General features: G+C 36.2%; 1 protein-coding gene and 1 pseudogene across 2 annotated transcripts; one reads left to right on the top strand and one right to left on the bottom strand.

Moving 5' to 3' along the window:
* Positions 1-7: 7 nt before the first annotated feature.
* On the bottom strand, positions 8-26,523 carry VPS36 (vacuolar protein sorting 36 homolog). 2 transcript variants are annotated; one of them, XM_039839438.1, is made up of 15 exons: positions 26,340-26,474; positions 25,410-25,523; positions 19,717-19,785; positions 18,291-18,361; positions 15,889-16,003; positions 14,725-14,814; positions 13,913-13,999; positions 5,854-5,886; positions 5,657-5,734; positions 4,985-5,119; positions 3,548-3,613; positions 2,090-2,154; positions 1,383-1,467; positions 339-415; positions 8-249 (listed from the first exon to the last, which is right to left on the bottom strand). In XM_039839438.1, the coding sequence occupies exons 2-15, from the start codon at positions 25,509-25,511 to the stop codon at positions 156-158; spliced, it is 1,167 nt and encodes a 388-aa protein (XP_039695372.1). In that variant the 5' UTR covers positions 25,512-25,523; positions 26,340-26,474; the 3' UTR covers positions 8-155. The 2 variants fall into 2 exon arrangements, with proteins under 2 accessions (XP_039695372.1, XP_039695373.1); XM_039839439.1 differs by lacking the exon at positions 25,410-25,523 and having other exon boundaries at positions 26,340-26,523.
* Positions 16,105-16,223, top strand: LOC120583937 (uncharacterized; annotated as a pseudogene).
* Positions 26,524-27,995: the final 1,472 nt, after the last annotated feature.

The following is a 27,995-nucleotide window of genomic DNA, read 5'->3' as shown; positions in this document are numbered from 1 at the left end:
TGGACCATAATATTTAGGGAGAAATTTAAGGTGTTTTATATTATACTCTGAAGTTCCAGTAAATTCTGTTTATCAGGGTTTACTCTTAGCTCAATGTCATACAACTGCCACATGATGCAAATATATGAATAAAAAGTATTTCAAATATAAAACCCTTAGCTCTGTGTCATAAATAAATTTGGGTAAAAACGCAAGCCTTCCACTGAGTCGTCTCGGCAAAGATGGCCCATCTTCTCTGCAAGAAGCAACCTAGGAATCAAGGGGAGAAAACCACAATCATCTGTCCATTCAGAAGAAACACAACCACAGTAGCAACCAGGAGCCAGGACATTACTTACCTTTCTTTAGCCAGAAGGACAGACATTCCTACAAGCTTGGCAAACTCTTCGGACGTAAGGGATCCCTTTTCTGAAACCTAACAAAAACACACAGCAGCAAAAATGTCATAATTTATACCTCCTAGGTACTAACCTAGAGAGAGAGTCTACCAGTATACTCAAGAAATAACTTACTTAATTTTCTGCTAAAATCCAAAGAATATTCACTACAGAGCTAAATCTTCATCACTTATGTTTAATACTACAAAAGCTGAAGGGCCCAGACCAAATAGAGGCTAAAATATCATGAAACTCTCTATAATGTAACAATGGCTTTGTATTAAAGCCTTAAAAAAAAAAACTTCAATATTCTTAAAAGGTACAAATAACAAATTCTAATCGAGTGTGTATATATACATATATATACACATACGTGTATATGTGTGTATATATGACATACACTTACATATATATTTAGGTTTAGTTTAAAATATATGGCTGAAATATCTATTTTCCTGGGTTTTTCATCTACTTTAAAACAAAAAGTATAAATGTGAGTTATTTAAATTATACAGGCTCACGATAGAGGCTATGAAGGCGGTAATATTTCAAGTATCCTAATGTGTAATAGCAGTTTGGCCACAAAATCAGTCTAAACTACAGTGCTTTTCATATATTTTGAAGCAATAATTTCATAAAACAACTTGTGATGGTTTGTAATGCTGCTTATGTAGGTGTTCCTGAAAGGGAAAGTTGAATCATGGGTAATATTTGATTAACAAAAGTAAAATTCTGTTCTCAAGACGGCACTTCAGACAAAAGAGAGCGCCTCACTAATTCTAATTCTCCTTTCATCTAAGATTTTTGAATGTTAGTAAGTTTTTAAATTTTTCAAAGTATAATTTTGATGAATATTTATTCATTGTAATGATAACCACTTTTAACTGGGTCTGCAAACATCACTTTTAGTAAAGTTAAATTCAAAAGGAAATCCTGTTTCCCAAGTTGCCAGGCACTCGGGTCCTCATACGAGCCCTAATGACTGAAGGAAACTGGTTCACATACTGTCTCCAAGGCTGAGGCCACCATTTCCTCTTCCTTGTGGGACTGAAGCTCAATTACCATGACGCCACTATCAAAAACTCGTAGCCTAAAAACCACAGACAGGAGAACAAAGCCATGAATATCTAGGATCTTCAACCACTAAGAAGGCACAAATATTTTTCACTTTCTTTCATGCCCAGGTATGAAGGTAATATATACACAAAACAACATTTAAAACTTAACGACCACAAGCAACTGTGGCATAACTAAAAAAAGCATGAATAAACAGTTAATAAAATCATAAACTATAATCCACATGCTGAATAAAATTCATCTGGCTAATTTTTTTTTAGCCTGAGGATAAGGAAAACAGAATTCACAGCTGAACATTTGTACTTCTAAGTCCCCAGAGACGATCACAAAATGTCTAAGGGAAGAGGGGCTAGTTACCCTGACCTCATGGGAGGAGCCCACATTCTTATCTCACCACTGCAAATCGCAAATCGACAAGAGTCAGACTGCTAGGCCCCTTAGGTCACCCACAGCATGGAAGCCAGGATGACAGAGGTGCTTGCGGTGTTTAGTGATTCTGTTCATATGTAATATAATTTCAAGAGAGGCAAAATGTTGGCTCGCCACACAGGATGGCGGACCAGGCAGGGCTTTCCTGTCTACTCTGTGCAGAACAGTAGCTATAGTTGGCAAACTTCTTGCAGAGGTTCGTTTACCTGAGAGGTAATTTCAGAGCTTCCAGCATCTTGCATGCATTCACTAAATCTTCCGGTGAAAGCAACTAATGGGGAAAAAAATCCAGTTTACACTGCAAATTAATAGAATGATGCTATATAATTATAATGATCACTAAAACAGAAGAGGAAATTTAAAAATTATAATTTCTCATGGATATTAGGTAGTTTAATCACTATAAGGCAAAATGATTAAGAAAGAAGCGAAGACCTATTCATTAAGTATTAAAGCAATGCTGGCCAATAAAAACAGAATGTAAATCTTATATGTAATTTAAAATTTTCTAGCAGACATATTTTAAAAAAATTAAAAGTTAAATTAATTTTAATACACATATACTTCATAGATCAAAAAATTCAACATATAATTGATAAAAAAATTAATGAGAAATTTAACATTTCCTCATTCTGCACTAAGTCTTCTAAATCTGGTGTGTAATTTACACTTCCAACAGATTATCAATTTGGATTAACTACAGTCCAAGCTCACAACTGTCACATGTAGCCAGCTACTGGCTACTCTTCCAGACCATGCAGCCTTAAAGCATCAGCCCAGTGTGGTGGTAATAGGTATAGGTTTGAGTCACGCAGAATGGCTGTGGAGCCAGCCCAGCCTCAGGCCATATCCCTGTCAAACTACTTTCTCTAGGTGTACCCTACGTCGAATTATTTAATCTAAGCCTTAGTTTCTACATCCCCAAATTAGTCCCAGATGGAGATCGTAAAAGTAGCTGCCTCACTAGTTACTGCGGAAGATAAATAAGGTAACACGTGCAGAAACCTGGTAGATAGTAAGTACTCGCTGGCAGTTATGATGACTATTCGAATAAAAACACACAGAACAGACTTAAGTCATGGGATTGGGGTGAGCACTGGAAAGACATGTGTGACTCATCTGCATGGAGATAATCAGTGGCACCACAGAACTGTGTTTGCCTGACAAAGAGTGCACTGACAGAACCTTGGAGGCCAAGGATGTCTGGGTGTTAAGGGGCAATGAGAGTTGAAGAATAGCCACTGCTGATTCACAGCCAAAGGAGCAGGGCAGCTTGCCCTCTGTATTATCTACAGGCACTCTGTTCCCAACCCAGCTAAGTCGAAACGATGATCACAGGGAAAGGACATCAGGTACCTTATTAATCACAATACAAACACAGACTATTGGAGCTGAAAGGGATCAGTCCAAATCCTTATTTTAAAGGTGGAAAATTGAATCTGAGAGGTTAAGTAAACTAATCAAGGTCACTTGGCAAAACCAGGAACAGAATCTACCTCTTAGATTTTAGAGCAGTATTCTTTTCATTGTCCAACAAACTTCTCAAAATAGTTTAGATATAATACAACCCTTCCTCAAATTGTATTCTCTGTGGGAGAATTTATATTATATTAAGAAAGTCTATATTTAGTTTGAAAAAGAGTATCTAAATATTCTATGCTTACTTCCATTCCTCGGGCTCGGTTTACTAAACAGTACACTTCTGTGAGTGACATTATTCCCCCTCGTTCCTGTTAAAATATGAAAATTTTAAGAAGTATTATGTTACAATTAGCACCAGGTAGCATTTCTTAGAAATCATAATCAGAGTGAAATCAGAAATTATAAAATTTCTTAGGAAGCTTTTAAAAACACTATTTACACACAGGAGAACTTACTCAGATACCACACAGCATTTCAAATTCAATATTTGGAGTTTAATATCATTATTACTCTTTTAACAATACTTAAATGAAAAGAGGGCCCTTTACCATGTTTCGAAAGTATATTTAAATGTTTTAAGTCATTCCAGCTAATAAAGATGAAATTATAGTATTAAATAAGAATATCACCACTTTGCAACCCCTGATGAATTAATAATCTAGATAACAACTATCAATGGCTGCTAACATCACAAAGAAAAGACAATCAGACATTACGTACTTCCCTATGAAAATGCACAATACCTCTATATAAAACATTCTTGTCAGAAAAAAAAAAAACTTCTAGATATAACTACTCGTTTACAGGGACTACACAGGATAGGGAAGCATGTTAATACATAAGTTAACTTCCAGACTCTGAGGCACTCTATCAGAAAACCTACTAGCTCCTTCAATAATAAATTGTGTGTGTGGGCGGGGGGGGAAATATAGGAGAAAGGGAAACCTAATAAATTTTTTAAAAAATCAAAAGACAAAGCAACTAATTGCAATGTATCCTGATTTGAACAAACCAACTATAAGAGAAAATGTGAACACTAACTAGATATTTGATAATATTAAAAAATTATTTTTAACTTTTTAGGTGTGAAATGGGATTATAGTTACATTCAAGGCATCTTTATTATTATAATTACATACTAAAATATTTACAGATAAAGTGATGTGATGTCTGGGATTTGCTTTACAGTAAGTGGAGGCTGGCTTACAGAAGAAGCTGGATGATGGGCACACAGGGATTCATTATACTATTCTATTTTGTCATATACTTGAAATATTTTTTGATACAAGTGCTTTAATAAAATTTTGATTGCCTGAATAATGTTGGACAAGATGAATCTTATTATGAAATTATTAATAGTACACACATATTAAGACTACTTATATTGAAATATATCTAAATATATAGAGATCATATATTTCCTTTTAAAATAAAAGAAAAACTTCATATCAAATAGATTTAGAAAATTATAGATATCTAAAATGAAAACTGAAAACAGTTTAGATTATTGACAAAAAATCCATTAATAAGTATGATGAACTAATTTAATATTCCCATAGGAAAAATAACATATTGGTTGAACAGTAACCATATCATAAAAGGAGTTAATGCTCTTGTTAATATTTCTGATGACATAAAAATAACAACACAATTTAAAGAGCCCGTTTAGGTTTTTTTACCTCTAAAGGTGCCTGCAATATTCCAGCCAGCTGTTTGGCCAGCTGCATGTGGTACTGTGTACCTGAGCCATAGGTTTCCCTGGTAACTGGGTTAGCTATTCCCATGCTCAGCAAATACGATTTAAACCTGATGGTCTATAATGAGAGGAAAAAATGCACAAAAAGAGAATTTAGAATTAGTCTTCATCCCAACATCTGAAATCCTTCCACCATAAATTAAATTCAATTCTATTTCTAGTAGTTCTCTGCATAAATCTAATTAATCTTTCTTCCCCTATCTTGATATCCATATTCCATTTACAAGTTCAGTGTGAGCGATTTGGATGACAACTATGATATATTTAATGCCAACCCAATGATACAACCAATGGCTGTGACCAGATTGTAGACAAATTTAATGAAACAGATATCAAACTTATAAATATTTATAAATCAGCCACTCCTTACATATTTCAGTATCTTTGTTTTCAACAATCCAAGAAAAGCTATTGAAATATCCTTTAACCTTACTAGAATCAACAAAATTTTTATGGTTAATTTTTTCTTTAGCTCTTTTACATATCCTCAAGTCCTAGAAGAAATAAAACACTACGCTGACCAAACTGGTAAACCACAAAAATATCACTGCATTATTTGTACAGTTTCTAATGCCTTAAAAAGCACCCTATTTACCTCATCTTCTGTGATGTCTCCTTGCTTCTCTTTAATCTTATTAGCAATTGATTTTGATAACTCCACCATTTCCTTAGCCTGTCAAGAGAACAGTAAAAGAATGAAAAGAAATAATGTCCTCAAAGTGTCTGAGAACAAAATGTTTTCAAAATTGTATCATAATTGGTATGAACTTAATAAATATAAATGACATCTACCTTGATCATTAGTTTGCTGAGGTCTTCAAAGGCCTGAAATGAGAAATGAGTTTTTATTGGAATCTGTCTAAAGAATTACAATGTTTTAAAGCAATAAAACACTCTATTTTCTTCCTCATGATACCAATTTATGAAGTTTTCTTACAAATGTCAATTTATTTATATAAGTAATAAATATACCTTATTCTAAGAATTCAATTTAGCTAAGAAAGCATTAATTTTCCAAAACAAACTGTAAAAAACTTTTCAAGTTTTCAAAAATAAAATAGAAACTCTTGATAAAACACAAACTAAAGGTGACATAAGTAATGGTTCAGAAAATATTATTTACTATTCTTTGACACAAGAAAATGTGTCACTGGCTTTTCTCCAAACCATTTCCTGACAGGAGGTCAAGAATCAAAGACGTCGTAAAGCTTTCCTGGCTGAAAACGGCAATGTGCAGCTGCAGGAATACTTCTTTAGACAAAATTTTAGCTTTAATAGCAGATATTAAAAAAATAAAATAAAAATAAAAAATAAAGTAATATTTGATTTTTTAAAAAAAGCAGCTGAGACTTAACTGAAACCTGTGGCTGATTAATGAATTATACCTGTGGCTTTGGATATAGTGGATTTAACAAAAGAAAAACATCCAAATAGCACCAAAACAAATCTAAATAAAACCCATCAATTGTTTAACTTAGTATAATGAATATCCACTTCAAAGGCCTCTTCAAATTTAATGATATATTTATATAAATTTGTTTCAAATTACCAAAATATACTTCCAGTGCAGAATACTTTCTAATTGATGTGCACAGATGTTATTTTTTAAAACTGATTGAGCAATCTATCATTAACTGAAAATCTTTTGATCTACATATACTAGTGATCAATAGGTTCTGATTAGCTTATACCCATCTTAATTACATGCAGGACGGTATCTGCAAAAGGATTTTGCTAAAAGAATAGAGTGTTGTGAAGGATTCTTATGGCCCATTCACTGACGCTAATACTGAAAACAAAGGGGAATGTGCACACACCTAACAGGAATTTCCTCAGATAAACAAAAGGCTTAACACTGGATTCTTATCAGCAACAGCCAGCAGATGCAGGAAACCTTTTGTGGGAAAGTATGGGCACCAGCCCTGAAACTAAGTCAATTCTAACGTTTAAATGAAGGGCAAATCACACACCTAGTTTTCAAAAATAAAACACACAAACCTTTACACACTTAGATTTTTATTTTGAATATAAAAAGAAGTTTAAGGAAAACTACCAACACTTTAAATTTTATATGGTAAGTCACTTTATTGTATTATATTTTCATAAAAATATGAAAAGTAATAAAAGTAACAGAATATGTAGATTAGCCCTTATTCCTGTTGGAATAAGGCTTATAAAAAATAAATATAAGTATTTTAGTGCCTTAACAAGAATTTCCTATAAAATATTTTGAGTAATTAAACACAAACAAAAGTTTCCTCATTTCTATTTCTATTATTATTCTAATATTTGGAATTAGCCAACTATCCAAAAACTGGGTGGAGAAACTACCTACAATAAAATTAAAGCTACATATGTACAAGTGCAAACTAGATGAACATGCCCAGTCTATTATTTCACTTGCCAGTTTATAAAACCTTCTATCCCTCTACCACGTCTCTAGTTAAATTTCCACTCCAATTTTGAGAAAAGTGGCATCTGACTTAAAACCAGGGGGTACCCTCTAAGGCCAATTTGTCCCATTCTTTCTTATTTCCAGTCATTACTTTGGTTGTAAGCTTCAGTAACTATTAATATAATCTTGAATTTTCTGTTTCAATATTCTTGATTCTGTACTTTTGCATATCCATTCCCTCCACCGGCCCAACTTTCAGGCCTTGACTTCCATTACTGCTACTAACAAGCCTTCCCTGACCCAAATGGAGTAAGAGGCATGTTACATGTTCCCATTGCAGCCTCTATTTCCTCCTAAAACAACATTCTCACACTGCAGAGAAAGCCTGTTTGCCTGCCTGCCCAGTGCACCATCAGACTATCTCAAACATCTGATGCAGGGCTCACACAAAGAAGAAAACAAGTACTATCTACTGAATAAATCAGTGACCTGCAAGAGAGCACAATGTTTGTGTAGAATTCTTTGAGTTATGTTAATTTTGTGAAAATTACAGTAAAACAGTAACATTTTATAAATTAAGAAAAACAGTATTTTGAACATCAAATTAATATGGCGGCATTCGGAAAAAGGACCACTATTGATGCAGTTACCTCATTGTTCAATACCATCTCCATAAGTGTTACTCAAAAGGATGACAACAAAAGTCACTGAAAGAGGACAGTGACAGCACCTTCTGAGTGGCAAAAAGAGTGGCCATGATGTAGTAGGCTACAATTGCCTACAAATCAGGAGACCTGAGTTCTAATAATCCTGGATCCAAATCCAGTCACTAGCTCTGAGACAATTATTTCTCTGGATAGTAAGAACAGTTCTAATGCTAAAACGCTGGAATTTTATGAGAATAAAGGATTCTGGAAAGATGGTGGCTATGGCAGCATAGATTTTTAATATCTTCAATTCTCAACATAAAAACAGAGCAACTAAATCTCGAAACCAAAAACTCACAGGCAGCATATACTACAAAACTAAATGACAAGATAGTCACAAAAATCCCAAGATACAAGCAAGTGGAGACAAACCACCAAGAGCCACAAGACCTGCATAATATCAGCATCAAAGCAGGAGAAAGGAAAGGGAGGCGCCAGGGCAACTGATCGGTCTAGAATAAGAGAACCCCAAAAGATCCAACAGGTGGTCACTGGGAAGTAAGATGGGCCAAACTTGAGGACAGTAACTCAAACGGGAAGGGTTTGTCCACTTCAGTGTTGGGTGGGTACGAGAGGTCCTCAGGAAAGGCTGAAGCAGCCTATGAACTCATCAGACTGACCCTTCAGGCTTCTCTTCCAGGACAGGATCGCACACCGGGAAAAAGCTCCCGTGAGGGGAATTAAAAACTGAGCATAGTAGAGACAACAGGGAGGAAGAAAGAAAAAGGTCTAGATAAAAATGGGATGAAAACAGGGCCAAGAAATCACAGAAAGCAAGCCACTACCTTTTTAACACTGTATGAACACAGCAGAAGACTGAGCTCTGTGTAGTAAAAAAAGATATTCTGAACTAGATATTCCTCTATAAGTTCAGGAAAACTTCACATGAATATTAGCAACAGTAAGGTATCAAGGTCAAATTCCGTACAAAATTATTATAAGAAAAAAATAAGGAGCAGAACATTACAAACAATGAAGGCATGCCAAAAAGACATGCTCATTGGTCAGATCAAAATGTAATCTTTATTTCAAAATGAGCTAAAGAATGTTTTAAAAATAATGCAAGCTGGGAAAGGACAAAATAAATCAGAAATGAAATGACAAGATGCAGAAAAGGATTTTTTAAAATCATTTCTGAAATAAAGACTAGACAGAACACAAGAATGAATAAACACGACATAATATCTTAAGAGAAACAAGTAAAAAAAAGGAAAATTTTCTAAATAAAAAAGAAATGAAGAAGAGGGGTTGAAATTCACAAATAGTAAAGATAGGCAGTAAAGCTATAACATACAGCTAATATGAGTCTCGGAATAAAAAGAAATCAAAGCAATTATTGAAAATTATTATATAGAAAAACTCCTCTGAAATTAAAAGAAAAAACTTCTGAAACCAAATACAGAAAGCATATTCAATAACAACCTAGAATGAGGAGGAAAAAAAAATGGTGTAGGTCGTAGAGGCTCTGTACATCTCCCTGGCGACCAAATCAAAATTGTGACAGAAACAAGGAGCAAACAGCAAGGAAAAATCACCTGGGATCTAGATGAACAAGCCATACAACTAGGGAGAAGTCTATGAAATCACCCTGCAATGGCAGAGATAAGAAGGGGCGAGGATGCGAGACTGCCCGGTCCCTAGAGGCTGAGTGGGACAGAAGCTGCAGCAGCAACAGCAACAGACGCCTCTTAAAGGGGTCACATCTGCAAGAGAACTTTCGCGGTGATGGACCTGCTAGCTCTGAGCACCAGCGCAGGTTCAGCTGCTACGCACAGGGGGCACCGGGGACTTACAGGGAGATGTTGCACGGAAGTGCCAACGGTATCCAATATTCCTCTGCTGAGCCCTCCCCACTCCCAGTGCGTGGACACCAGCACCGCCATAGCTGAGAAGTCATCAAACTGGACAACAGAGGGTGCTCAGCCCAGAGGATTCCCTGAAACCCAGCACCCCCCCCCACAACTGGAGGCCCCACCCAAACCCATTCCAGGTATATCCTCAGCGAGTCAGGTGCTCCTTACTGAGCAGCGCCTAGACGCACACTGGTGGCATCTGGCCTCGGTTTCTGGTGCAGCCTTTTGAGGCAACTATAAGCACAGCATCTGTGGATTGCTTGCTGAATCTTAACAGGTGGCCCTGGAGGGGCACAGGCTTGGGCTAAATTTGGCCTGCAGCTGAACCCCTCTCAGGACTGTGACACTGGACACCTACTTCACAAATCCACACTAGTAAGACTGAGAGACTTAGCAGCTTTACTTAGGACATAGAAACAGAGGCAGAAGGACAGCCAAAATGGGAAGACAAAGAAGCAGAATCCATATGAGAAAACAGAACAGAGACCCAGAAATAATGAAATCAAGAAATCTAACAAATGCAGAATTCAAAACACCAGTTATAAAGATGCTCAATGAACTTATGGGAAGTGTAGATGAATTTAGTGAGAACTTCAACAAAGAGATAAAAAACGTAAAAATGGAAATGGAGATTATAAAAGGGAACCAGTCTGAAATGAAGAACACATTATCTGAGATGAGAAGTATATTGAATGGAATAAACAAAGTGAATAAAGAAGACAATCAAATCTAGAGGATGGGAAAGCCAAGGAAACTCAATCAGAATGTCAAGAAAAAGAAGCCAAGACTGTAATAATAATTTAAGGAGCCTATGGGACACTTAAAGGTAAAAATATCCATTTCATTGGTGTATTGGAAGAAAAACAAGATGTTGAACAGCTACTTGAAGAAATAATGATGGAAAACTTCCCTAACCTGGTGAAGAAATGGACATAAAACCCCAGGAAGCTCAAAAAATCCCAAAAACCAGGAATCCAAAGAGGCCCACACCAAGACAGATCATAATTAAAATGCCAAAGGTTAAATTCAAAGAGAGAATCTTAAAAGCAGCAAGAGAAAAGCAGTTAGTTACCTACAAGGGAGCACCCATAAGACTGACAGCTGATTTCTCAAAAGAAACTATGCAGGACAAAAGGGCTTGGCATAAAATATTTGACATGAAGACCCAAGGATCTACAACCAAGAATACTTTATCCAGCAAAGCTATCATTTAGAGTTGAAAGACAGATAAAGAGCTTCTCAGACAAAAATAAGCTAAAGGAATTCATCATCACCAAGCCAGTATTACAGGAAATACTGGAGGGACTTCAAGAAGAAAAAGTTTGTATCAAGAACAGGAATAAAGAATGGTAACAACTACATTCCTATCAATAAGTACCTCAAATGTTAAAGAATTAAGTGCTCCAACAAAGATAGAGTGGATGAATGGATAAGAAAACAAGACCCCTACATGCCGCCTACAAGAAACTCACTTCAGATTAAAAGACACACACAGACTAAAAGGAAGAGGATGGAAAAAGATATTGCCTTGATGGACCTAGAAGGTATTTAGGTCAGACAGAGAAAGAGAAATATCATATGATTTCACTTATATGCAGAATCTAAGGAAAAGAACAAACTAATCAAAAACAGACTCACAAATATAGTGGACAATTTGTTGATGGACAGACGGGAAGGAGGGTTAGGGAGCTGGGAGAATTGGGGTGAAGGGTTAAAGAAGTAGAAATTAGTATATGATGGATGGTCACAGGGATAGGGAGCACAGCATGAGAATGCAGTTTGCATTAATATGTTGGCTAGGTGGAGGGCCAGGGGAGGAAAGGAGCAATTGGGGGGATCGTTTTATTGACTATATATATTGTCTAACCAATGTACTGTATACTTGAAACTAATTTAAAATGAAAGAGAGAGAGAGAGAAAGAGAGAAGGAGAGAGGGAGGGAGGGAGGGAGGAAGGAAGGAAGGAGGGAAGGAAGGAAGGAGGGAAGGAGGAGGAAGGGAAGGAAGGAAGGAAGGAAGGAAGGAAGGAAGGAAGGAAGGAAGGAAGGAAGGAAGGAAGGGAAGGAAAGACAGACTGACTTGGGGGGGAAAAAAAACCAGAATGACTAACACATTCTAGTAAACACATAGACACATTCCAGTAAAATTACTGGGATTTAAAAAAAAAAAAATTCTGAGAGGGAAGCAGCTCTTCAGAAAGTACTCTAACTAATAAATGAAAAATCATAGAACATCACCATTTGCAACAACCAATGAACCAACAGATCTATGCACTGAACATTAACAGCTACTAAAATCATAAAAAGAGACACGATGTGCCTCCTGATGAAAGAACACAGACCTCTAGTATTACTAAAGGATCAAACATGAGTCTCATCAAGCCTCTGGGTCTAGGTGCCAATTTGCAAGAAATACATAGGGCTGGAACATGTACAACTTTACCATAAATATGCGATCAGCAAAACCTGGACCACGGGCACTTAAGACAAATGCCCTTAGTTCCTCAACAACAATCTGTATTTTCAATTAGTGGGCCCAGAATAGATATTATATGGTTAATGTTACGTGTCAACTTGACTAGATTATGGGATGCTCAGGAATTTGATCAACTATTATTCTGAGTGTGTCTGTGAGAGTGCTGCCACATGCGGTCAGAGTTTGAATCATTAGGCTGAGTAAACTAGACTGCCCTCTCCAATGAGGGTAGGCCTCATCCAGTCCACTGAGGGCGTGAAGGAACAAAATGTTGGAGGAAGGGAGAATTTGCTCTTTCTCTGCCCAGCTGCTGAGCTGAGACATCAGTCTTCTCCTGCCCTTGCACTGGGACTTATCACCATCAACTCTCCTGGTTCTCAGGCCTTTGGACTCAGATTAGGATTTATATCATCAGCTTTCCTGGGTCACCAGCTTGCAGGTGGTAGACTATGGGACTTCTCAGTCTCCATAATCGCATTAGCCAATTTCTTATAATAAACCTCATTGTGTACAGAGATATATAGATATTTATATGTACAGAGATATATAGATATCAATATATCTATATCTTGATATCTATATGTCTCCTATTGCTTCTGTTTCTCTGGAGAACCTTGACTAATATAAGTATTCAAGAACTATTTGCAATTTAGACTTTGAAGTTCTCTGAACAGCGTTAATCAATGGAATTTTACTTACAAACTATTTACTTACAAACTATTATAAAAACTAAAGAATTACTTCACAGACTCATTTCATAAAAATCCAAGACCATTTTTATATAAACATAAAACCAATGATATGTTTAGATGTTTTAACTAATTTAGAATCTAATGCATAACTGATTTTCTTAACTAGCATTATCTCCCTTTCACTTGAATCTTCTCATATGTGGTGAAGTTTCAGAAATGTAATGTACATGCTCGGGTTGGTGTCCTAGTTGATAGGCTGGCTGTTTTGAGCCATTCTTACTGTCTCTGTGTTTGGGTCCCTGAGTAGTCATCAGCATAAAACTGTGGTGTATGACCAGGGTTCAGGACCACAAAATAGCATTTTTCCCTCAATTAAGTTAACCAAAGGTCTATAATAATTATATAGAGGACTTTGAATTCATTAGGCATATCCCTCAATAAATTCCATCTAGATTTTAAAATTTACATATAACAATCATGGTATTTTCTAACATCACAGAAAACAAATTGGCATTTCTTTTTCATTCCTTTTTGAAAGAAGTTTTGAAACACATTTTGACTAAATTATGCCAACCTGAGGTAGACCTGTTAAATGGAATAAGATATTGTATAGCATCAAGCAAACTAAATATATTCCAATATACGGAATGGAATTAGTCACAGCTATATCCAAAAGAATAAACACAAATGGCTGAAAAAGACAGCTGACCGGAACTTGTGTACGTGTTACCTCAGAAATGTTTTTGTCGGTTTCTTTTCTTTTTTCTTCCAGTTTCCTCTCAATACCTACAATTCCTACAGCCCTTATTCTTCCTGGCTGAAAAACAAAAGTAGAAAATAAAACATACAAAATAGGAAGGACACAATCTTTCGTAACCCGCCACATGGTGTTTTCAGTGGTGGGAAAGGACCCACAAAGAACCAAAGAAAAACAGCACGTAATTACATCTAGTTTCCTTTCAAAATATTTGTCAGTTCCTTGCCATATATAATAACAATCTTCAAATCATTATAAAGAAGCACTGAACATACAATAAATGGCATATTTTACTCTTCGTTTCAGATAATAAATTTCCTAACCAATTTTGTTCTTAGGCAACCTTTTACATATGCATCAGATATTTATTTAATAGGGACTCAAAAATTGTAGTAAAAATTTTGGTACTTGACAGTTATTATACAAACTATTTCTACACATTTGAATATCTGTCCACAGTTGATAGTTAATTTAGACTAGCCTGGAAAATGTCAGCCAGGGGTATTGTGTATTCTCTCAGATGCCACACTAATTATGAAGAACAAAATGAAGGGAGTAGAATCTAATTTGTACCACCCCAAGAATTACTCTGGTAAGTAGTCATCTATTTTTACTAAGTGTCTATTGTCTACAGAGCACTAAATTAGGTTCTGTGAAAATAAATTTTGAATCAAATATCATTATTTTATTTCTTCAAAGTTCTGTAATCACAGAAATCTTTTTCCTTAATGAAGATGCAAGCACAGAGCTGAAAACATTGGATTAAGAAACAGTTTAAAAACTACCTGGGGTCCTCTGTTTGTTTGTAATGACCGGGAAACTGGAATATTCTCCCATCTTCTCTGTGTCATTTCCTCTGATAAACGCCTATAAAACTGTTATACATATAGATACACTTTAAATGAGTCAGTCAGGTTGTGGCATCCTCATATAAATCATTACTTAACATTTCTCTAGTTGAAAAGTCTGTTCAGTCATTTGCAACAAGTCTAGAACTCTCAGAGACATCAAAGAAAATCAAAGGAAGTTCTTTTCTTGGATCAACTTCAGAAAGAACAAAGAAAAAAAAAAGGAACTGACCTTCTACATAAAGTGAGCTATTCTCAACAAAGAGATGAGTGACAATGAAATAAATAGACTTACTTTAAACAATCTTGCCTATGTGGATTGTTTTCAATCTATAGTGAAACTGACACCATGCCAAGAAAAATATACAACCATTATCCATGAAGAAGCAGAGAATAAATTGTCTAGTTAAAATATGTAATCAGAAATTAGGCCCAAATCATACCTCTGCTCACATAAATCAACTATATTTTTCAGCTACAGTGAGATTGACTTTAGCTAGTGACTTATATTTGTTTAGTACCTACTGTGTGAAGAGCACTGGGGGAGGTACTATAGAAAAAAGAACATAACTAATTTATGACATCAAGGGGGTGATAAACACACACTTATAAATGTCTAAAGACTATTTATACAGCAACTTATTAATCAGAATATATAAACTATCACACTATGGAAGAAGTACTTCAGTGATTAGATCTGTACAGAGTTAATAAAGATAAACTATCTGATTTAAGGCTGGCGAGCTTTCAGATACTGATGTAATTTAACATGTCACTACATTATACTCTGTCCCTTTAACCACACTACAGTAATAGACCACTGAAAACTTTACTCGTGGCCTAATGGCATGACTTAGCATATTTCCAGTCTCTGTTCTTTCCTTCTGACCACACCCTCCAGCTTCCTGTTCCCACTGAAACCTAAACTTCATATTCTCCACTGATAAGGCTTAAGATACCAAAAATTTTATTGTAAAAATATTGTGCAACCTGTTGTGTTGCTTTCATCATATTAACAATATAGAAACAATATTGCATTCCATTATATTAACAAACAACAACAAAAAGTTCTGGTCCAATTTTATTCATATAGAAACCTACCTCAATCTGGCCATGTTCTTTGAAGGAGAGTTTGATGTAGGAGTTCTTACTACCCTGAAATGGACCGAGCTCTTTGTTAGCAGGAGCTGGGTGGAGATGAACCACGATTTTGGCACTAAAGAAAAAGCGAATGTAATATATTAAATTGCCTTTTACAACTAATTCTATTACCATAACTTTTACTATATTTTAGGTCATTTTTAAAATTCATGTAGAATCTGCGGTCATGCCACACCGAAAGTGCCTGATCTCGTCTGATCTCGGAAGCTAAGCAGGGTTGGGCGTGGTTAGTACTTGGATGGGAGACCACCTAGGAATATCAGGTGCCGTAGGCATTTTAAAAAATAAATAAATAAATAAATGAATAAATAAATAAATAAATAAATAGAATAAAATTAAATTCATGTAGCAACAAAGAATATCCTGAAAGGAATCCTTTCAAAGTCTGTATTAATTCAGCCTTAATAAACCTTTCAAAAATATCTCTACTTAAAACTTACAAACTATAAACAAAAAAGTTCAAGTTACTAGGTCTATTGATTAAACAAAAATGTGATTTTAGGAAATAAGTTCAAAATAAATCTGCAAAATTTGGGGTGGTTTATGATTTTGGTTTTCCATTTAGAGTAATCCTCCAAGGTCACCAGGAGCCCTATAATTTCTGCCAAAGCATACTACCTTACTCACTTGAAAACAAAATGTGAAAACTTATCTATGTAAAACTGGCCAGCTGACATTTTATTAAAACTCCATCCAAAACTAACATTGTACAGTGTCATTTGTGGAAAATACCACTCAATCAACAGCATGATCTAGAAAGATATCCAATAGCAAAAACAATTCTCAAAATGCTGCTGCTCTAAGAACATAAATTACCATAATCTTTCTGACTACCATCATCTTCTATGCTGTTAAAAATATCACTGTATTTGTTCAGTTTTATAAGGTCTTTTTTTTCCTCTTTTTTCCCCCAATCTGCTCAATAAACAATCTTCTATAAAGATTTGCAAAATCAAAAAACTTAGCCAAAATATCTTAGATACCTAGCCTAAAGCTTTTTTCTTTATGATCACATTATAGATTCACCTATTATTCGATTTTACTTTGTTTAGGCCTATATGGTTGCCTAAATATCACTGTAAAATTGAAACACCATGTGTGGGGTCTCCAATTTAACAAATGTTTTGTTTAGTGAACTAGGGACAGATATGTAAGGACTCTTCATCTATTCTTTTATGGTGAACAACTTTTAAGAGAGGTGAGCAAACAAACTGTGCAAGCAGAATCACAGGACTATTTGTAACAAACTGCCAGATACAGCAACAAAAACTATGACAATTAGGATAGGGTGACTAAGCAAAAGCAGTATACAATCTTTAAAACTTAAAAACCTGAGCCCTGCTATCAGATTTTGCCAAAGGAAACCAAATGAAAAGCTAAAAGATTATGATACAAGATGAAGTTTAAAAATCCCACTCAGCATAAAAGATTCATGCCAATTTTTTCACATATTCATTTCTTAGGTCATTAAATACCATATATTATCAAGTTTAACATCCACCAAATCAAAGAAGCATCTTGGGTTCAGAGATATTAAAAGGAGAAAACAAATGTACATCTTTGAATCACTGAGATATAGTAATTGTTTAGGGCCAAGGGAGGAGCTAAGAACTAAAAAGACTATTTCAGAAAAGTTAACCTGGCACATTATTGATTTCTTTCTCACTAGAGATGTTGAAAAATAATACATTAATGTGAAGGTAACTATTTTAAATATTTTTGTTATAGAGTTTAGATTTCCTTGAAACACAGCAGAGGAAAATTCAAATGATCTAGAGTACCCTTAAAGTTTTACTTTGTAGAGCTTAACAAGAAAAGTAATATAAATAAATATCGATCGAATCATTATATTGTACACCAGAAACTAATATAATGTTGTATGTCAAGTATACCCCGATTAAAAAAAATTTTTAAAAAAAAGAATGTAACAGGATAGAGAAAAGTGACAAGGGGCATAATATAAATTAGAGATAGAGACTACTCTGAAAGTATACACCTTACTAATCTTTTCAAAGTATTGGTTAGTTTCTTTTACGTCAAATAAGTGGCCTTTTATGCTAGCTATATTATAATTAAGGCATGCATTGCACTTCCAGTGGCATTCAACACTTATTTAACATCTGCTGATGTTAAATGACTTCCATATATCGAGTTTAAGGTATGACAATACCTTCTTATGGGAACTCCTGACCGAAGGCTGTTATTTATAAAGCCCCAAAACACAATCATTAGATTCATTTCCACATACGCAGTATGGCACAGCAATAAATCAACTAAATTGACAATAATATCTTGAATGGAAATGTTTTTTGAGAACAAAGGCTATAATACACAGATCTTACCTTTTCCCAATTCCAGCTGCCTGTTCTTCGATGAACACAATCTGGGAAAGAGGAATGGCCATGCAGCATTCCTAGGAGGAAACAAAGAGAAAGCAACGATTAGTTAAGAGATCCTGGTTTTATAGCATTTAAAAGAGTGCCAAGTACCTTTAAGATATTTAATAAAAAATAATGTGATTTTATTTCTTAAATAAATCTAAGGAAACACTGAAAGAAAAACAACATCGTGGTGGCATTTTACTTCATGGAAGAAAGTAAAAAAGCAGCTGTAACTACCTTTGCTTTTACAGTAGGTCCATCTTTTAAAAGGCAGTATTTATACAAAACTTTTTACATACAATATATTTACATGTAAAACAAAAAACAGAACAGGTAAAGCGAAATAACTTTAAGGAATATGTTCTTTATAATTTTCTATACTTCACTCACCCACTCACAATAAATTTTTAACAGAAAATACTAATGTAGCTTCCCTTTATTAGTACATTTAATTTTTTAAATTATTATAAATGAATGGCATTTAATAGCTGGTCTAAGGATTTCTAAATCAGCCTCTGTATATGATAATCAAAAAATTATACTAAGATTAATTTATAAACATATGGTTTAAAAACACATACTCCTCCAAAAAAGATTTCTTTTCAAAAGCATTAGACGTTAACAGTTATAAGGCACGCATTAACAAGGACAATATCACCATTAAGGGGGCAAAAATTGGTTCTTGAAGAGCAAAAGAAGTCTTAGATTTTGCAATGGTAGTGGCCTTTCAAAGAGCCTTGGTAAAGTATATAGTTTATCTGTGGAATTAAAATTACATGGCAGGGGCAGCAATTATTAAAATAATATATAAGAGATTGTTTATTTTATTGAAATTTATACACACACATTTTCAAGTTAAAGCTCTTTGGAATAATGAAATCATCTCTGTACACATAACTTACTCTCTCTTCCTATAAATGAAAAAACAGAGAGGTTTCTCTTCCTTAGAGTCTGTCCTTCTCAATAGTCTAGGTAAAAGCATGCACTTGCCAGCAGTCCTATTGTCCTTGTTCTCAACAACAACCAGCAGAATGGGTTGTTTTGAGGACGAATGAGTTTTTTTCTAAGGACTCCTGACAACTGATGGAAGAATTATTCCTGTTAAACAGGGACATTCAGGCGTAGGATCTGACTGGTGTTTAAAACACAGGAGTCAACATGATTCTCTATTCAGTAACTCCAGACTTTTCTGGAGCTGAATGAGGGACAACACGCTAACTCTTCTATCTCTATTCCATTCGGAGAAATTATATGGGACACGCTCTGCTGACACTGTAAAAATGAAAATTTGTTTCATCTATTTGTTGAATTTTTTATAGTTCTGTCAGAAAAGAAAAAGAAAAACTTCAGTGATTTAAAACCTAAAACAGGTGTAAAAAACTCTTACGTGATTTTTCTGATCTCTCCAAATTAAGCGGTGTGTACTAAGAAGGAGGGTCCCAGCATCAAATTTTATCTAGAAAGACAAGATAATTACAAAATATTAATAATATATCACTCTGTGTGGTCCAGTTTTTCCTCCTCACAAATGACATAAGAATAAGTTAATCATAAATTGACATTTTAGAATTAGGCTTATCACAAATTAAAGAGAAGCAATTTTGTACACTTCATAAGCTCTATGAATGTGTATATATGTATACATATATATAATATATAGACATTACATATATATGTGTACATATATATATTATATATGTGTGTGTGTATATATATATATATATATATACAGCCTTGCTTAAGTTAGGAAAAAATTGCAAACAACCTAGATGTGTTAATAATAGAGGAGTGCTTAAATCAAGTATGATAGATTCATACTATGGATTCCATACAGAGGTTAAAAAGAATAATGAGGTAGAGCTGTTTAGACTATCATGTAACTCTAAGACATCAAGTTAGTGGGGAAAAAAAAATCAACTTACAGTATATTATACACGATGATAGGTAGGTAGATAGACAGACAGACAGAGTGACAGAATTTCCATATTCCCCAAACTACATGTGAGATATATACATGTGTGTGTAAGTAGTAGAAAAAGGTCTAAATAGACTACTCGATGGTCTGTTAACAATGATTATCTGAGAAAAAGTGTGAGGAACAGGAAGAAGAGAAGCAAAGCGCCCTTTTCCCAATCTTCACTACTGCTTGAGTTTTTTAACAATGCGATTGAAATCGTGTATAACATTCACACATATAATTTTTTAAAATAATTTTAAATAGTAAGAAAATCCAGAAATAGACACAAACGCATACAAAAATAAGTGTGAATGGAGATTTAACCAATGGCACTGGGAAAACTGGGTTGCCCAGTAGGAAAAACAAACATTAAGTTGGATTTATACCTAATATACCGCACCAAAATAAATTCTAGATGGATCAAATATCTGAATTAAAATAAAAATTATAAAAGTACTAGAAAAACTCATGAGATAATTTTTTAAATAATCTGAGAGAAGGTCTTTCTAAGAGAAACAGTAAACCCATTAGCATGAGAGGAAACAACTGACAAATTCAACTCCGCATACACACATGCACACAAATTCTTCATGGCAAGGGCAAAGACAGACTGCAAAAAATACCTAACATCAGAGACAAAGGGCTAATTTCCATAATATATAAAGTACACTTAAAAACCAATAATAAAATAGCCTATAATCCATTAGAGAAATAGGTAAAGACTATTTACAAAAAGTTCACAGGAAAGGATCTACAAATGGCTCTTAAACCCATTAACAAATACCCAACTTTATCTTAATGATATCCTATTAATGATGAGAAAAAGGCAAATTAAGGGACCATCAAGATTCCCTTTCATCCATGAGACTGGTAGAAGCCTAAGTTTGATAAAACAGTACTGGGGAAATAAGCATTTGCACATATTGCTGAAGGGCCAACCTCTATGGAGGGCAGTGCATTAATACCTATCAAAAATACAAATATACAAATCCTTTGATCTAGTAATTGCACTTCTAGGAATTTATTCCATGGATAAATTCACACCTGAGTACAATGGTACACTACTATGTAATCCACTGCTGTTTGCTAAAAGTAAAAGTAGCAATTTAAATGTCTATCAAAAGGGAAGAGTACATCCACACAAAGGACTACTCAGTCCTTAAAAAGAAGGTACTTACTGTATTTGATAAAATCTAAAGAGCCATTGACTGTCAGACTATCCTGATTCCAGAGTTGTTAAAATGTGGGGGAGAATATGCATTTAAAATTGATGATATATGGTAAATTCTCCACATTAAAAGAAAAAAGTAAGAGTCGAACTCTATGCATAGTATATTATAAATTTATATTTTAAAAAGAAAAAATATTTTATACAAATACCTATATATGACACATACAAATCTCTATGCATGCACAGCTCTAGAATGATGCACTCATGGCCTCTGATGAGGATCTGGGTGACAAAGACAGGGTAGGAAGGAGATTTTTTAACTTTATACTTTTTGTGGGTTTTGAATTTTTATCATGGGATTGTGTCACCTACTGAAAATATAAATGTAACAATGGTTTTTAAAACTATAATACAATCACAAAAAATGCCAGCTAGGTCTTTAGAACTAATACTTTAATCCTCATAATTTGTTATTATGCACTGAAAATTATGTAAATAAGCAAATTTTAGAGTTGTAACCCAAGAGATTAATAAATCAAACCACTTAATTTCTGTTAAAAGCAAAAAATATATTGGAAGTTTCTATTAACTCTAATTACTAGAAAGTAGAAATTGCCTTAAGGTAGGACATGCTTATATCCTTTTGAGGAATAATTCATTATTTCAAAAGTTATATGGCTGGTCCCATTATAAGGCTGCCTTACAACATAAACTCGAAGAAAGCATTTTAGTGAGAGTCTAATTTACTACAAATGATAATCCTTTTGAGTTTAAACTAACGTGGTTAAAATATCTGTCAAGTAAATAACTGACCGATTAGAACATTATCACGGTTCTAATTGTTCTTAAGTAAAAATAACTATAAATGTATGTAGTAGATATTTATATGTTATGATACTCTCATTAATATAGAAAGAAGTAGGTTTCAAAATTGTATACATAGCATGATTATACATGCACACAGAATATGCCAAAAGTAATTCTTTATTGGTAATAGGATCACTGATTATTTCAACCTTCTTTTGGCCAATATTTAACAACTTTATTATTTGTCTAACAAAAAAAGATAAAGAAATTCATTATAGGCATATATAACTCTATTTAACTCTAAAATGTATGTTAATTATTTTTGTTAGACATGCAGAAACACTCTTTTGTCAAAAAAGTCCGTGTAATAAAAAATCAACACTTTTGACAAGAGTAAGGTATGACTATATTATAAATATTTTAATATTAGTAAGTATTAATATGGTTAATAAGCTTTAACAGTAAGAGACCTACTGAACCATCTAATTTAAATACTGTGAGAGATTACTCAATACCTCAAAGAAAAGACTTTATAAATTCCATGTTTTCCTCTGAATCAGAAGTAAAACATACATACGCCTGGCACTTAATTCAGTTTGGCTTCAAATGTTTTAGTTAATCTTGTGTATGTAAAACCTAATAATGGAGTTTGAGATATTTTTAAAAATCTCTCTTTTGCCAATGAGTAAAATTTCCCTTTTCCAACAGCAAATATCTTATTAATTTGAGAGTACATGATGCTACAGTAGAGCATAAGAGTTCTGATTAAGAAACTACACTTTATCTTACTGAAATCAACACATAAGGATGTGAATTTAAACTGAAGCCAGAGTACATCCTCTTGCAATGTCAACTGACAATGAGCAAACACAAAATGTTGCTGCTGTAAGAGAAGAAATTGTGTCACAGTTCCCTTCAGGGATTCCAAGGGATTATGAGCTAAACCTGATAGACAAGTTTAGGCTAGTTTGCTTCACCACTCAGAGCTAGAATAATTTTAACTACCTAAAAGTTGACCTAATTTGGCATTCAATGAATAAGCTCTTACCCTGTTTTATTTGTTAACATATTTTTCTGTTATAAAATACACCATTGAAAACCTGGAAAATATTTTAGTCTAAAAAAATAAAATATGCATGTGTATATATGTGGGTACATGTGTGTACATGTGTATAATCTTTAAATAAAATGAGATCACGATATTTAGTTTTCTAACTTGCTTTTTTCACTTAGCAGCGTATTATTAGCAATTCCTCACGCTGATGAGGGCATATCATATTAAATTAACCAATCCCTATAGAGGACATTCAGAATGCTTCTAATTTTTCCCTATACATAATAATACATAACATATACACTAATGCTGAGATCAGCATCCTCATTCACTATATGTTTATGCATCTCTATTTTCCAAGGGTAAATTCCTAAAAGTGAAATAGCTAGATGAAAGAAATATTTTCTAAATCTTCTAGTATATGCTGTCAACGTGCCACTTTATATGCTAATCTTCTTACATTATTTTTAAATTAGCTGAGGCTATAGTAGCTTCTGTGAATTGAAATAAACGACCTGTCTACACCACTTATGAAAATAACACATGATCCAGTCATAATGGGCCTGTGAAAACCGTGCCTGTATAAACAAGTAGGCACAGATTTATTCACAAGAGGCAGTTAGCTGTGGGAAGAGCAGTTCATTCTAGCTCCACCAACTACTGATGTGTGACCTTAGACAGGTCACAATTTTCTCAACTTTCAGCTGAAGTTCTCAGTGTCCTCATCTCTGGGAAGATTAACTGTATTAAATATTATATAGTCTGGCACTGGAGTCTGCTGTATTTTTGAAGCGTGGCATCATGGTGAACAAAGCAGAGACTTTGGGAGTTTGATCAATAGAGATTTAACTTCTGTCTCTCCTGATAACTGTGGACCTTAGGCAAGTCACTTTCTGAAAGTTATTTTTCTCATTCAAGAAAACACCTCATACGCTCACAGAGAGAGTTAAAGAGGTTGTTTGTATATAAAGTTCCTGGCGCATAGTAGGTGCTCTAATTATTCAGGTTTTTTTTTTTTTAATGTATTTCATATCGACAATGAGTGAGAAGATACAAGGATGAGTAAGGCACACTTCCCGCCCTCCAAGAGTGTCCAACTGGTCTATTAGACAGCCTTGTGCACGCCTGCCCAAGGAACGTGTCAGGATGCAGAGCTGGGAAGGCTAAGCAGTCTCGACTGCAGTGCCTAGACCAAGGGGGCAACTGAGAGATTCTGAAAGGGAATTTGATCAGATCTGGAGGCTGATGTGCAGCTTCCTAGAGTCTTCAGACTACGTGAGGTCTGGGAGCCTTCCAGCAGATGGAGGAAGCCAGGACACAGGACTTTCCCCCATGAATCAGTCTGGCCCGTGGTCATACCAAGAACAGCTCAGCAAATGACAGTAGATTCCGCCCAGGGACCACAGTGGTGGGTAGACTTGTCTTAAAGCTCTGCTTCAATTTCAAGACATCTACACCCCTCCTTCACCAACCCTGCATCTAGAACTGTTAAGAATTCTTGACTAGATCAAAGGGTCTCAACTAAGTTTTTCTTAATCCTCTGATATCTATATCTACTTATCTGTTAAAATAAGGAGCAAAAATTCAAAGAAAAAAAAACAGAATTTGCTGGTTTGACAATGGTTTTTCGTATACAAGTACTAATAGTTTTAATTTTATATTGTTTTAAATATATCACAATTATGTGTCAGCCAAGGTGTTCCTAATTTGCATATGGGAATTACACAGAATAGAGTGTGGTGCTCTGCAAAAAAACATGACTTCCAGGAGGGAGTGGCTTTGAAGGAGTCTCTGAAGACCAATCTACCACTGTCAGCGTTCAGTTCAGAGAGTTGGGGCTTCATCATACCCGCTGTGGGAGGGGAGGTTGATCATGCTTCCCATTTAAGACAGTCCTAAGGGGTAACCTAGGTTTATAAAACAAAAACATTTAGCTGTCACTCCAACCAAAAGAGAGAAACTCAATCTGAGAACAAGTTAATAAAACTGCGTGAGGCAGTAAAGGGTGTAAGTCCAAAATAATTTAAGAAAAAGACCTTGGCTCAATAACGGCAACACTACACGGAAAATGCCCTACGGGAGGGAGAGCACCTGGGTCAGCGGTGCCTCCTGATCGCAGTGTAACCCCTGCCCTCCATTTCCCAGGCGGAAGGAAGCCGCAAGCTTCTGTAAGCACCGAGCAGGGAAAGCCATGAGTCAAGGAACCTATGCAAAGGTAAAGAAAAGTTTCATTAACAGAACAAGGATGGAGAAATAGCAAGTGAAACTTCTGGAAACTAAAAATAGATTTCTAATTTTTTTTCTATTTCCAGCTTAAACATTTCATTCAGGGCAGGATGACTGCAGTTTGATAGAAGTCTCCGCAGATTGTTTAATTATAGTTAATATTTCTCCTCTCATTTTGCAAATGTATCTAAATTTTATGCTTGGATTACAAGGCACGGCCTACAACATGAGTTTACAAAACAAACGCTCAAAACTCCTTTCTAAAGTAATTTAAAAAAAACACACACACACACACAAAAACCCCTTCAGCATAGGCGTTCCAAAGAGACACTGACACCTCCTCAGAAGTCCTCTCAAGGCAATCCGTTCGCGGCTCTGGCCGGGACAGACCTAGAGTCGCTGCGGCTGCCGCCAGGACCCAGAGCCCGAGGTCCGCCGGTGGCGGACAGTGAGCTCAGCGGGCTAACACAGGCGGGGCTGGCGGGCCCGCACCACGCCGAGGTCGGCGTCCGAGGGGCCCTGAGACCGCGCGAAGGGGAGGGCCGTGGTCATCGCCGCCCTGAGCGCGTGCGGCAACGGCCCCGGCCCGCGCAGGCTGTGCCATTCTGGGGAGGATTCCGGGGGGCGGAGGGGAGCGGCCGCCGTCCGCACCCGCCGACATCCAGCCCAGTGTCGGAGCCGGTGCGCAGAGCTGGGCGGACGCCGACGGCGCGGGGCAGGCCCGGGAAGCCGGCGCTACTGCGCGCCGAGGGCCCGCACGGCGAGGCCGGGCCGGGCCGCGCGCCGCCGCCCTACCTTCTCTTCGCCGTCGTAGATGCGCACCCCGCGCTGCTGGATCACCAGGGTCTCGTTGATCTCTAGGAGGCCGCTGGTCCACACGAAGCGGTCCATGGTCGCCCCCAGGCCCGCCCCAGCCGCTCGCCTGCGTTCGCGCTCCCCCAGGCGAGCGAGCGCCGGGCGGCCACCGGCGCCCCCTGGCGACTGGCGGGGTGGGAGCGGCGAGCGGGAGCGGCCGGGCTGGTCGCCCTAGAGAGCGCGCAGGGCCCCAAGGGCCCCCTCGGGACGTAGAAACGTGTTTGGAGCGCCCCCTGGCGTTCGGTCCGCCAATAGCCTGCCCGGGACGTCTACCCCATCCTTTGTCTAGCCGGGGTGCAAACCCAGAGCTTACAAAGTGCTTTGATAGAGCCCAGACAGCAGCTGGACTTCCTTATTGTGCATTATTCCTGCATATTTGTGTCGCTTTTCGTCAGTGCCCAACATGTTGCCACGTTCATTAAAGGCCATAAGTAATTTTTTTCCAAATGAATATTTATGGCCTGAATTTTTATATAGCTGCAATTGAAAACGAGAGTCCTGATTTAATGTGTGATTTCGATTTACATGTAGTCTCAGCACTCTATTTAGTTTCTTCACAGCAGGCACTGTAAGCCTTAGCCCTTGCCCTTACTAGTTATTAACCCCCTGAGACAGCCAGAAACAACAGCCAGGCTTCAACTGAGTCGCAAGGTATGGGTTTCTGTTAGGCTAATGCTAACATCGTGGCCTAAGTTGTTTCAGCTCTTGAGCCCTAAAATAGGAAGACCCCCTTACCACATCCTTGTGAAACCAAACTGAAGGACACCAAAGCTGACCTCAAGACTAGGTCACTCTTGACCAATCAGAAAGACTCATGACCCCAAACCCCTTACTCGTGATGACTAGTGATTTTTCTCTGTAAAACTTTTTGTCTGTAAACTATCTAGGAGTTGAGCCTTTTGAGAATTACCTTCCCATTCTCCTGGGAGGCGTAATAAAATAGCCAATTTTTCTCCACTGCATTCTCAGTATTTAGCGTTTGGTTCTGCTTGCGCTGGATGGGCGAACTCCTCCTGTTTGGTAACACAGTGAGTAAGTAATATTTTGTGCCCGTCTTTTTTTTCCCCATTAAGATCATTTTCATTTAAACATTTCCAATATTAACACAGACCTCATGAATTTTATCTAGACGATATTCTAACATATAGATCTCCCATAATTTACCTATGGGTTGGTCCCCACAAACTGGTCCCTGGCAGCTGCCCTCACCTGCTGGCCCTCTACTGCTGCCCTTTCATTTTATTTCTCTATTTAGCATTATAAATGGAACACCTATAGTTGTACTTCTACAACTGATACATTTATTCCTTGTAGGGCCATTTTAGAGTGTCTTCCCAAAACAGAATTATTGGTTTAAAGAGTTCGAACACATTTTAGAGCGCCTGCCAAGTATTCAGGACTAATTCAACCAGGATGCAGTGCCACCAGCACATGGGTCTTTTCCTAGGCCAAGTAGCTTCAGCCACTTTAGACATCATTTTGTTATTTTTTGCTACTTTACAGTTACTTTGTTCTTGTTTCTTTTTTTAATTATTTGCTCATGAGGCTATTTTTCAGTACCTTTTAATGAACAGAAAATCATTGTCCTTAAGAATG

Source organism: Pteropus medius, unplaced genomic scaffold (assembly GCF_902729225.1).
Source record: "Pteropus medius unplaced genomic scaffold, Ma_sr-lr_union100, whole genome shotgun sequence".
Lineage (NCBI taxonomy): Eukaryota > Metazoa > Chordata > Mammalia > Chiroptera > Pteropodidae > Pteropus > Pteropus medius.
The sequence above is the reverse complement of the archived record's forward strand: the minus strand, read 5'-3'. Positions and strand labels throughout refer to the sequence as shown.

Coding starts and splice junctions, on each gene's coding strand:
- VPS36 (XM_039839438.1), bottom strand. CDS start 25,511: ATGGCTTTCCCTGCTCGGTGCTTACAGAAGCTTGCGGCTTCCTTCCGC. Junction 18,362..19,716: donor GGAGAGATCAGAAAAATCAC/GTAAGAGTTTTT, acceptor GTTTCCTCCTAG/GAATGCTGCATGGCCATTCC. Junction 416..1,382: donor TGGCCTCAGCCTTGGAGACA/GTATGTGAACCA, acceptor TGTTTTTGTTAG/GTTTCAGAAAAGGGATCCCT.